Source organism: Sinocyclocheilus grahami, unplaced genomic scaffold (assembly GCF_001515645.1).
Source record: "Sinocyclocheilus grahami isolate Dianchi unplaced genomic scaffold, SAMN03320097.WGS_v1.1 scaffold90.1, whole genome shotgun sequence".
Classification (NCBI taxonomy): domain Eukaryota; kingdom Metazoa; phylum Chordata; class Actinopteri; order Cypriniformes; family Cyprinidae; genus Sinocyclocheilus; species Sinocyclocheilus grahami.
In genome coordinates, this window is record NW_015505269.1 from 1,312,286 (window position 1) to 1,324,385 (window position 12,100).

At 33.9% G+C, this 12,100-nt stretch overlaps 1 protein-coding gene across 1 annotated transcript; it reads left to right on the top strand.

Moving 5' to 3' along the window:
• Positions 1–5,984: 5,984 nt before the first annotated feature.
• Positions 5,985–8,981, top strand: LOC107587154 (prolactin-like). The gene is made up of 5 exons (XM_016274819.1): positions 5,985–6,046; positions 6,249–6,427; positions 7,013–7,120; positions 7,496–7,675; positions 8,706–8,981. Exons 1-5 carry the CDS (start codon positions 6,025–6,027, stop codon positions 8,895–8,897), a joined length of 681 nt encoding a protein of 226 aa, XP_016130305.1. The 5' UTR covers positions 5,985–6,024; the 3' UTR covers positions 8,898–8,981.
• The last annotated feature ends 3,119 nt before the right edge of the window (positions 8,982–12,100 follow it).

Here is a 12,100-nt window from a genome sequence, read left to right on the forward strand (position 1 = left end):
TGTGTGTGTATATATATATACATATATATATATATATATGTAATTCTTAAGGAAATTTCCATAAAGATCATAGTGTTTTTATTATTATAGTGTATGTTTATATTTAGGTGCACTCAATAATGCACTCAGTTTGAGCAAGACTTAAAAAAAAAACACAGACAGAAGTGCCAGTACAAGGTGTTATACTGCTGGAACAAAAACAAAACAAACACTTTGAAATGTCAACAAAAATGCCTCAACTTATTTATTACAAAATAATACCGTTTCAAAACATAGTTTGCATAATTTTCCTTGTTGCTCAAAAAGTTTTTTTTTAAAAAGTAAGAAAGAAAAAAAAAGCATAATTAGGCACTCAAAGCCCAAAATGATTCACATGCACATGACCTCAGCAATGACTGCTCATCTGAAAATCACTGCACAAAATCCACAACTCGACTGTAATGAATGCCCAGCTGTTATGAACACTCTCTCTAATATTTTTCCTGTCCATGTTTGTTTACATCAGTTCACTGTATGCCATCATGATGAGCCATGTGAGCGGTCAAAGTTGAGTCTCATTGCTGCCACAACATTAGCGTGATTCAGTGATTCAGCAGCATGCTGCACACTACACGAACATGCAGCCAAACGTGAAGACCTCTGCCACCCCGTGTCATGCCATATTAACTAACTGCTTTGCTAAAATACATAGTTTTTCTAAACACTTCAGAGACGTCCGCTGCGGGCAGGTTCTACGTAAGGTCACATATGCAGCCTGCCAGATCAGCTGTATGCATATGTATGCATATTTTTTTTTGGCCCACCTGCAGTGTCTTCACTGCAGACCCTGTAAAAAGCAATGTTGCCAAATAAATCTGAACTGTGTACAGAATGCTATGCTGGACTGTCCACCCACAACCTTTCTGGGTGATGGAAATGTCAGACAAAGGCCATGCTTGTCTGCTGAGCAATACAGACCATTTCTAAAAGTATTTGGACACTATTAAATACGAATTACAATTTTTTTTAAATTATCAAAGTGAAATTATCAAAGTGACTGACATTTATTTAAAAGAATTATAGCCTTTCAAACAAAAGATTTAACCAAAAATAAAGATAAAAAAGTATTTTAACTATTAATTCACAGATATAAAAATTCTAAAATAAAAATTCAGAAATTGCCCATTATGTCCATTAATTTCATGTTACAGTATTGCCGATAACTTTATAATTTTTTTAATAAAATGTAATCAAACCCAAATATACAAAACTAATAATAAAAAACAAAATGAAAAAAAAGAAACACCAGGATTTCTAGGAATGTCAATTTACAGTTTTTCACTGAAAAATTATAAGGATTTGATATTTTACTTCCAAATGCTGTCATTTTAACTGTATCTTACTGTAAAACTACTTTAAATGTCCCATTCGATTTATTATTTTTTACCATATGTAGTAAGTGAACTTATTGTTAACCACTTAAAAGGCTTTTAACACAGCATTTTATAGTTTTTACTGTTAAAATTATGATCTTTTTTACACTTTATTAAATGGGAGTGAATTATTACTATTATCAAAAAAATTGGTATAGAAATGATTTTCAGAATTTAATAGTAAGTTTCACATGTAAAGAGAATTAAATGTGATAACGTTTTTTTAGAGTGCATTACAATTAGGTACATTAAAACAATATACAAAAAAATATTTTTCATATTTTAAAAACACACTGTAGTCCCAAATCTGCATCTGCTCTGGCCATTCATTTTCATTTAAAGGTTTTAATAGAACACAATTATACCACGGTGTCATACCCAATTTATTGTAATATTAAACCTGACTCGTCATTTTTGGATAGAAATATAACTTTTGGAACTTACAGCAACTGCCTATGAAAGACGGCAAAGGAGTTGTATAGGTGAGGATGTTGATCTATTATGAGCCGGACATGAGCCTGGCCTTCAGTACATGTGCAGTTTTCAAGAGGTCAGGAAACAACATTGTGAAACTAGCCGGATTATTCTAAGAAATCGTTCCAAGTAGTTTTTGGAATGATCTCAAAAGGCTTCAAAATGCACTGATGCTATTTATGTACATATATGGACTATACTGAGAGTCAACAGTATACTTCAAAGTGCATTTGTCCATCTTTTTGTGTGTTAGTGGGTTGAAATATTACTCTGGCATTTAGCAACTCAATGTATGATTCATAATGACTTTTTAAAGTACTTTCTTTGTGATTGAATTGTGACTGAAGTTCCCATTTAGACTTCTGCAAAGTATGAAAGTTTGTCGTATTAAATGCTTCATAATTATCATTAGGTCATTGGAAAAGCATATGATGACATTGACTTGGCACATATTTCACTTCAAATAGACATATTTGAAATATATCAAATATTACATTCACTTCAAATAGACATCAAGCAATGATGTTCACGTTTTCAAGAGAAGGGTCCACATGTACTGTCTCGAAGAAGTTTACCAAAAAAATAAATAACTGGACATGGACATGAAGTTGCTGTCCATGGTGCTGGATCCTCTTTGCCTTCTGTGTCCCAAACTAAACTGAACACACAAGTAATGCTAAAAGGGAATTTCTGTTTGTAAGTTAAACAATTTGCTTAATAAACAAATATTTTCTTTTCATTTCTGTTTTTGTGATGTTTTTTTTTTAACAAATGTACAACTTTCAGTGCTTTTACATAATCAAATGCTGAAACATTCATGCTTACAGGATTAATCATTAACTAATGATGAAAAGGGACTGAGAGAGACAGAAAATATGTGGAATGGAACTTGAATAGACCGCGTGGAGACCCGCCGGGTGTTTGGGTCTGATTTTACAGCGTGTGAACAGAGACTGACTCATTACTTCTGCTTAACCTCACGTGGAGACAAAATACCTGAAATATACACTGCTTTGACCCCAATAACTTACAGAAAACCCAACAACTGTCAGCTTAAAAAAGACTGGGTAGGACTTTTCAGCATAAAAAAACACAGATCTTGTATGAAGTTATCATCAACCTAATTAGGAGATTTTTAACCAGATTTTTTTTCTCCCCCAGGCAAAAATCATGTTTTGTGGATCGATCAATTAATTAAACACATTAATGATGGCAGAGATAATTTCTTTCATAATGTTCTTGAACAGCATTGAAAAACACTATATAGTTTGGGGTCTGAGAGATTTTTTTATTTTTTTTGAAAGAAACTAATATTTTTATTCAGCAAGGATGCATTAGGTCTAAAGTGATAATAAATACATTTATAATGTTACAAAAGGTTTCTAGTTCAAATAAATGCTGTTTTTTTTTTACTTAAATCTAACCCTTCCTGCAAAAATATTAATCAACACTGATAATAGTAATAAATGATTAAATCAGCATATTAAATTGATTTCTGAAGATCACTGAAGATTGGAGTAATGACGGCTGAAAATTCAGCTTTGCCATCACATCGATAAATTACATTTTAAAATATATTAATGTAGAATATTTCACAATATATATGTCACGGTGCGTGCGGGGAGATGAAGCGAGGACTCAATCGCTGGAGAAATGGTACTTTATTTTAGTCATAAAAAATGAAACAAAAACAAACTCAAACCACCCCGAGGGGGAAAAACAGACAGGCAGAGCTAAAGCTGCACACATGCAGACACGAAACACACACAATGAGAAATGACGGATCAGCACAGGACGGCAGACACAAGGAGAATAAATAGGAACCAAACGAGGGAGACACAGGTGGAGCAACTTAAACAATAACGAGGTAACAAGATGGGAGGGGCCAGACAATAGACAGGAGAGAGCACATGGCAACAGACAAACACAACACAAGCCATGTGCTCCCAGAACACAGTCATCTGGTGGCCCTCCTGGGCACACCCGCTGAAGACTGTGACAATATATATATATATTTATTTTTTATTTTTTTATTTTTTTACTGTATTTTGGATAAAATTAATGAGACTTCTTTTAAAAACATGAAAAATGCTTGCCAACCCCAAACTTTTGAATGGAAGTGTAAATACTTTAGCATCAAAAGAAAACTATTTTTAGTTGTAGATAGAGATTTATCTAGTCACCTGATCTCTATCGCTTCTGTCAGCATGTTTCACGCATATCATCATATAAAGTGGCATTCTGTCCGCATACTATTTTCATCCCTGAACATTTGAGAGAATAATTCACTGTTTTATGACAGTTTGTAAGATTTGGTATCTAATAATAGTCCCCCTGTCTGTGTTTGACCCATATCCAGCTGTCTGACGTCATAGTTCCATCCAGTTTAACGTCGACTTGTCATAGCCACACATATCATGTCTTGAGGGTCAGGTGGCGTATGATGGTCGTCACAGTGGTACTGGACATCCAGCCACACTAACACAAATGTCTGAGGTCAAGTGTCTCTTATCGAGCACATGCAGGAAAACATGCTGGATTCAAACACAAAAGGATAAAAAAAAAAAAGCAAGATCAAATTTGCCTCTTCAAAAATTCCAATGACTGTTGGCTTTTGTCAGATCAGTGTGTTCACCCCAAGTGCACTGGGCCTTAAAAAACAGAAATGGTGTTCACTGTGACTCAAAAAAAAATTATTTTCACTCTCTTCCTATTTCATACCTCATTAACATTTGTGGTCAGCATATACATAGTTAATACAGGAAAAATACATAATATAATATAATATAATATAATATAATTGTGCTGCAAAGAGCAATACTAGTTTTAACTTGTCTATAACTTGGCAAATGACCATGGAATAAGCGGGATAATCAACGGCCAACCGTGCGTTAAAAGATTTTAAATGCACGACGTGCAGCGCAATCAGCGATCTCTGACCTCTCTCTCTTTCTCTGTGTGTGTGCGCGCGTGCTACTATGCATTACCTGTGCATTAAACGGTTTTACTGCATACCTGCAAGCCAATCAGAATCCAGTATTCAGACAGACCATGGAATAATATAAAATAATATAATATAATATAATATAATATAATATAATATGCATTTGAAACGACACGACTTCTTTTTTGCAATGATAATATAATATAATATATTATATAATATAATATATAATATATAATATAATATATAATATATAATATAATATAATGTCTATAAATACAAATGTATACACTATTTATTTTTTACCCAAAACACTTAATTTAATGGTAAAATACAAAATATGCAAAAATTCATAATAATGTAATTTAATTAATAATACAATAATGTAATGTAATATAATATGAAATAATATATAATAATACAATTGTATGTATATAAATATAAATATTATAATGTTTATTTAATGTTACAATGCAAGAAAAAGGCATCTATTTTATTTACTATATATTTACTTTTATTATATATTAGTATTTTTCCCCCAAGCACACTTTTTTTTTATCCTAAAATCATAATAATATAATCTCTTAAATATATTATATTATATTTTATGTATATGAATGTAAATATCTCAATTAACATTTTTTCTTCATTTAATGTTGCAATGCATGAAAAATGCATCTATTTTATAATTGATTTATATTTTCTTGCAAAACATTTTCCAGTCTTTGGAAGTACACCAATGCTTTACTGAACACTGACAGGGCAGAATGAATTGAAAACTCTAAAAGCAACTCAGTTCATTTCCGTAAACCACTTATTCCTTACGATGACTATTTAAAGTGCACGACTTACTGGCATTTCGGGTCATGTAGGATGGCAAAAGTCAAGAGCACCAATCACCCAGGTTACTCTGGCAGGTTACTGATGACAGGACAGAGAGAGGCGGGCAGCCTGCAGGGACTTGGGTGGGGGGGAAGAGGCATTAGTCACCACCTGATTGAAGCAACGGACACAATGGACTACGACAATCACGCCATCATCACGCACGCACACTTTTCATGCCCGCCCCCTTCGTTCTTCCCTTCTCTTTAATGGGCAGATTTGTCCCTCAGCACCTAAACTCTGGGCACTTTAAATAGCAGTCCGACCCCTTGCTATTCCACAACCTATCCTCTACTCTCCTCTCCTCTCAGAATGTCCAGGAGCCTGAAGCAAGGTATTTCTATGAACTGACAGAGGCTCTGATTCAAGGAGACCAGCTAGCTTTTGAAGCCCATGTGGCTGTCTACAGTTAGAAATCAAATCTCTTTCTCCATCTGTGGATGTACTCCCCTGTTTTTCTCAGAGGAACTTAGATTTTCTCTAACCCTCTGCTCCTCTATTTCTCTCTCTGTCTTTGGGTTTGTCTGTGCCGGCAGTGGCTGTGCTGCTTGTGGCACTTCTGTGCCTGGATCCTCACGGCCGGGTCGGCTCCGCACCCATCTGCGCACATGGGCCATCAGGATGCCACGTCCCGTCCCTGGCAGATCTCTTCGACAGGGTCATTCAGCACTCTGCCAGAATGCACAGCCTCTCCAACGATCTGCACTCAGAGTTTGTGAGTCACATCTGTCTCTTCTTCTAATTGTGCTAATGAAACTGTCTTAATAAAGTGAGGAGGTTGTAAAATGTTGTGCTTGTGCTACAGTATTATATCCAAATTTTGTAATGCAAGAATGCATTTTTAGCAAAATTATTATGTATATCAAAATGCACAGTATATAAATTTGCAAATATGTATGAATATTACCTAAAGTTATTACATAGAGTAAATAATCTACTTATCTCAAAAGGGAAAAAATGCATAAACTGACTGAAATATTTTTTTCTTGTTAATACAGATAAAATCATCTCTTTTCGCTAATATCATGTATGCATTGTGAGATATTTATTTACATATTTATCATAATAAAATGCATAGCAACGAAATGAACTAAAAGTTAAATCATTTAAATGTAAAATCTATATTATTAATATATACAATTTAAAAGATGACTAAATAATGATTTTATTCTAACATTTAAATATAACTATATTTATATAAAATTGCTAAAATAATAAACTAAATATCTTTCAGCAAACTGAATGTGGCTTCAGTTTCATTTTTTCCCCCTTTATCTTCTCTTTTTCTTTTTGACTGAAGGAACAGTATTTCCTGCCCAGCAAAAACCATATTGGAAAGACCTACCGCAAGTGTCACACCTCCAACATTTTGACTCCAAACGGCAAAGAGAATGCACAGAAACTAGCTGTGAGTATAACACCCTAATCAGCCAACAACTGCTTCCTAAAAAACGTCCCCAAGTTCGGCTCTAAGCTGCATTTATTACATCAAGCATCTGTGATTCTGCTGCCACTGCTTGTCATTAATGGACTGTATTCTCTGATCCCACTGCTGTCTTATCACCTCTGTGCCCTTGAGCAAAGCACTTAACCGCAGCCCGTCCCAAGAGAACTGTCCCATCAATTAATACACTTAAAGTCACATCTGCTAAATTAAGTAACCCAGCAACCATCTCCTCAAACTCTCAAACCTCATTAGTATATTATATATAGTTTCAGACAAATCAACACTACTGTTCTTGCCTACCTGTAGCTTTTAACTCCTTAAACTCTTGTGTGTCAGCGTGAAGAGTTAACGGAGGTGATTCTTAAACTGCTGATGGCCTGGAGGGACCCCCTGTTCCAGCTGCACCAGAGCATGGCTCACCAGCAGGACTTCAACAACTTCAGCAGTAACAAAGCCCTGGAGATGGGGGACATGGCCCATGAGCTGAGGAAAGGGGTGGAGAAAGTAGCTGAGAAGGTGAGTCACATCAAATCAGGGAATAAGAAAAGGTGTGAGACACTTGTGTGATTGTATTCATGAGTTACTGTAGGCACTTTCCACAAGATCTTTGATGTTTTGAGTATTATCTGTTTTGTATATGTTTTGAGATTGTAAGAGTATAAGATATATTATAAATAGTATAAATAGTAGCTGATAACACATTTTATCTGTTTTTTTTCTATGCAGCAACAGTTAAAGCGATAAATGAAAGTGATCATTTTGACCATCTTTAAGAAAAAAAATATAGATTTTTTTTTATTTTAGTATTATATTTAATATATCATAATTTACAGTCAAAAACATTTTAAATCAATTTTAATTACTTTAGCATCTCTGTATAATATCTCAGTATAATACCTCAATTTGGAAATGCAAATATATTTTTCATATATCATAATAAGTATGATCACATTGCAAAATGAACGGAATATGACTTGCAAATTATGACTATTACCAGAATCTAAGGGGAGAGAAAAGTGCATTTCTCAAAATATTTCATTATAGTAAAAATTCCATAAAAATGTTAATATGTATGTGTATGTATGTGTGTGTGTGTGTGTGTATATATTAATGTAATTTTAATGACTAAAAACTTGTAGTTACAAAAAAATTTATAATTTTGCCTATTGCATTTTCTAAATTTTACCAAAAATGTGTTTGCGCTGCATTTTCAAAGCTTAACCGTTCAGCTTTACTCAAGTTCTGGCAAGACAATATGAATATAATAAATATTTTCTTTAATTAATGGGAAATGTTTAGTTATCCAATAACAAAACCAGCACTTGACCTTAAACTATTAGGTTCCTACTAAGTGATATTTTTATGACAAATTAATCAAACATATAAATTAATCAAACATTGGAACAGGGTTGCAAAAATTTTAATAAAGTAAAATATTCCATTAGACCTGCTGTGGTTGACAATAAACGGTTTGTGAACATGCCTATTTGTGGAAAATGCCTAAAACGCTGTGATTCATTCATTGTTCTCTCTTGTCCTCTGTCAGATGCGAGTACTGGGAATGCTCGGCAACTCTGTGACAGGTCTGTCTGCGGCAGAAGCCATGCTTCCTCTCTCTGACAGCAGAGAGGCCATGAGCGACTACGAGCTCCTGTACTGCTTTCGACGTGATTCGAACAAAGTCCAGAACTATCTAAAGATCCTTAAGTGCAGAATTGTACCTGAGCACGACTGTTAGGAAAAAAAAACATTGGCCTTTCACCTGCACTACTGGACAGCACAAAGGACACATGCTGGTCCACAGTTTTCAAGCATGTTTGACTCAGCGCCATCAAATAAGACTTCACCAGATCCCAGTAAATAAACCTGACTTTTTGCATCTTTTTGCTTCATACTCTAGCATTTCAAACCAATTCATTGCTGTAATTATCAAAAACATGCATTTAGTAGGAGAGGGGGAAACTGTTTCGCCTTTAAAGTCAATTCATTCTTTAAAATATTTTATATGTACCAAGTGCTTACTATTTAAAATTCCACATAAGTTAAACTCCTCTGAATCATATTTTCATTTTATGTTTTCAAATGTTATCAGTGGCAAAGCAAATGTTCGCTGAATGAACTGAGCTGACAACACAAAATGACAATAAAACTGTAGATTCTTCAGCACAGATGCAATGTTTGCTGTATTTATTAAAGAATTTGAATGAATATATATATAAATATATATGTATGTGTGTGTGTGTATATATATATAATATATTTAATACAAATATATTCTGATTTCATTATCTCTTATTTTTCCGATTTCATTATATCTTTGTTATTTCACTATCGCTGTTTTGCACATTAAAAAAACAATAATGTGCTGAGCAAACATTTCACTCATGACTAATTTGGGCTGGGCAAAACTACATGTGTTTTGGGATGAATAATTATTTTCTTAAATTAAATCTGGATGGGAGTTGTGTGCGTCTCTATCTTGCCCTCTGCATGTAATGACAGGTTAATCTTCATACAGTAGGACAGAAATGCCTTCAATTACGCTGGAGTTCAGTCTCAGCCTGGGGCCAATGCTTCCGCCTGAACTTTACCATTTTACAAGATCATGTGTCACAGAATCAGGTGCGTTGTCATGTTCAAGGAGGAAAAAGCTTTAAAACAGCAGAATAGTTCTGCCTTGAAAAACTGCATTATTTGTAAAACACAGTAAAGACTACAAAAACTCAAAACTGGACTTTTTTGGCTTTTAGTCCATGTCTTTTAGTTTTAAGCTTCATATATACATAAAACTTTCAGCAGATTTTAGATTTTCTCTTCTGGGATCATTTTGTCATATAAAATGCTTTTTAATGCCATCTGCAGCTAGTAGCACATCATGGTTTGTGGCTGTGACGTAACTTATAGCCTATTGGCCAACTATAAAAAACAGCTTTTTTTATGTGCCCCACCCACATTTCAACAGAAAATACATCACACAGAGGAAATAAAAACTGCATTTGACAAGTAATTTCACTTTAAAGTGGAATTTAAAGTGAGATGCAAGATTGCTGACGTATGTGAATGATGTAAGAGTGATATAAGAAATCACTTTGAATCTAAGAATAGAAAAAAAGTAGATCAGCACATCTGGATATTGGTGTGTGAGTGTGTTTGGTGCTGAGGTAGGCCTGTGCGTGTGTATTGCGCAATGTTCTAGATGACAAACTGCTCAGGTCTTGCCTGTCTCTCAGTGACTCAGGGGTCTGTGGGTCCGAGGGCAAAACACAGCTTCCTTTTAAGGGTGACGACACTTCCTACAGTAACACAACAATACTGATGCTGTTATATTTTGTACTGATAAATTTGATTTAATATCTAGCATAATTTGAAAATAATGGTTTACTTAGTTATTCTCATAAAACTTTCAATTAAAATATCAAAATTGCAAAACCCAAATTTTAACAATAGTTAAGTTTTTATAGAGGCTATATTGCTTGACTAATTCCACTGGGGTATATGTTTTTATATATATATATATATATGTGTGTGTGTGTGTGTGTGTATATTTTATATTCATATAAAGATTTTTTTTAATGAATTAATACTTTTATCTAGCGGCAATGCATTCAATTGATCAAAAGTGACAGTAAAACATTTATAATGTCTTTGTATTTGTATTTGTATTTCTATCTAGCTATAAAATATACAACATAGTTAATTGTGAAAATATTTCACAATATAACTTACTGTATTTTTATCAGATAAAGCAAAATGTATAATAATAATAATAATAATAATAAATATATAATTTATGTATTATTCTACAAAGCTAATATTTCAAACACTCTTGGCTATTTTTCAGAATTAGAAACAGTCATTCAAGTACAGTATGTAGGTAATGTAGGAAATCTGATAATCACTACCATAGATTGCATTCCTACTTGTAGTATTGTCAGAGATAATATATGGTTATACTGAATATATGCAATTATGTAATTTACACTAACATGCAACTGAATACTTCGGCTTTCATGTCACATCAAATAAAATTATGCAACTCCAGATTGCCTGACTGTGTGGCTAGCGTGTATGACACAAACAAACCAATAATCTAGGATGACGAAAATGAAAATATAAAGGAAAATCAAGAATGTCAGAGTAATGTACAGTACAACCTATATCACACCACAGACAAGACAGCAAACAACAGTCACGGTACATTCAGGAACCATGATTATTCATTTCCTGCACGCAAGGATTGAATCATGCAGATATGTCTGATGTCATATGCGCTAATGACCCCAAAGACTTCTAACCAAGAACCTTTCACTAAACTTTTTAGGGTAGAAAAGATCTTGCATACTCATCTTTTTGCTGTTGGCTATCTGACTGTCAATCCCAGAATGCTCAGCTCTCAGATTGACTGCTCAGCTCTCAGTGGGTAACATCAGCTGCACATCAGCCATCATATCTGATTTTAGGGCATGTCCATCAAAACATAGCCCAGAATACCAGAAAACAATGATCCATTTCTGTGGCAGAGTAAAGACTGTGTAAGCATTTACTATATAAAAACAGCCCTAAACTAGAGCTTTTTCAGGTCTGATATTTATCTTTAATGCACTTATTGTTTATTACACTTAGCAGAATTGTTGAAATACAAGGTGTTTTTTTTGTTTTGTTTTTTTGCCCACAGCACCTTCTAGTGACAAATCAAATTCCTTGAAAATCTATGGCTACTGTACTACTCTAAATATTGCTGAAGCAAATAGTACAGTATGCATATACTATTGCATGCATAGAATATCAGGATGACTTATTTGTTAACATGCAGAACAATCCTTGAGCTAAACTTGACCTTCCATTTGCCGTTTGAGGGATGATGGTCATAATATCGTGCGAAGAATTCATGTGACAAACATGTAAGGTCAGATGACAACAAATACTTTTTTGTACAATGTT

Coding starts and splice junctions, on each gene's coding strand:
- LOC107587154 (XM_016274819.1), top strand. CDS start 6,025: ATGTCCAGGAGCCTGAAGCAAG. Junction 6,428..7,012: donor ACGATCTGCACTCAGAGTTT/GTGAGTCACATC, acceptor TTTTGACTGAAG/GAACAGTATTTCCTGCCCAG. Junction 7,676..8,705: donor TGGAGAAAGTAGCTGAGAAG/GTGAGTCACATC, acceptor GTCCTCTGTCAG/ATGCGAGTACTGGGAATGCT.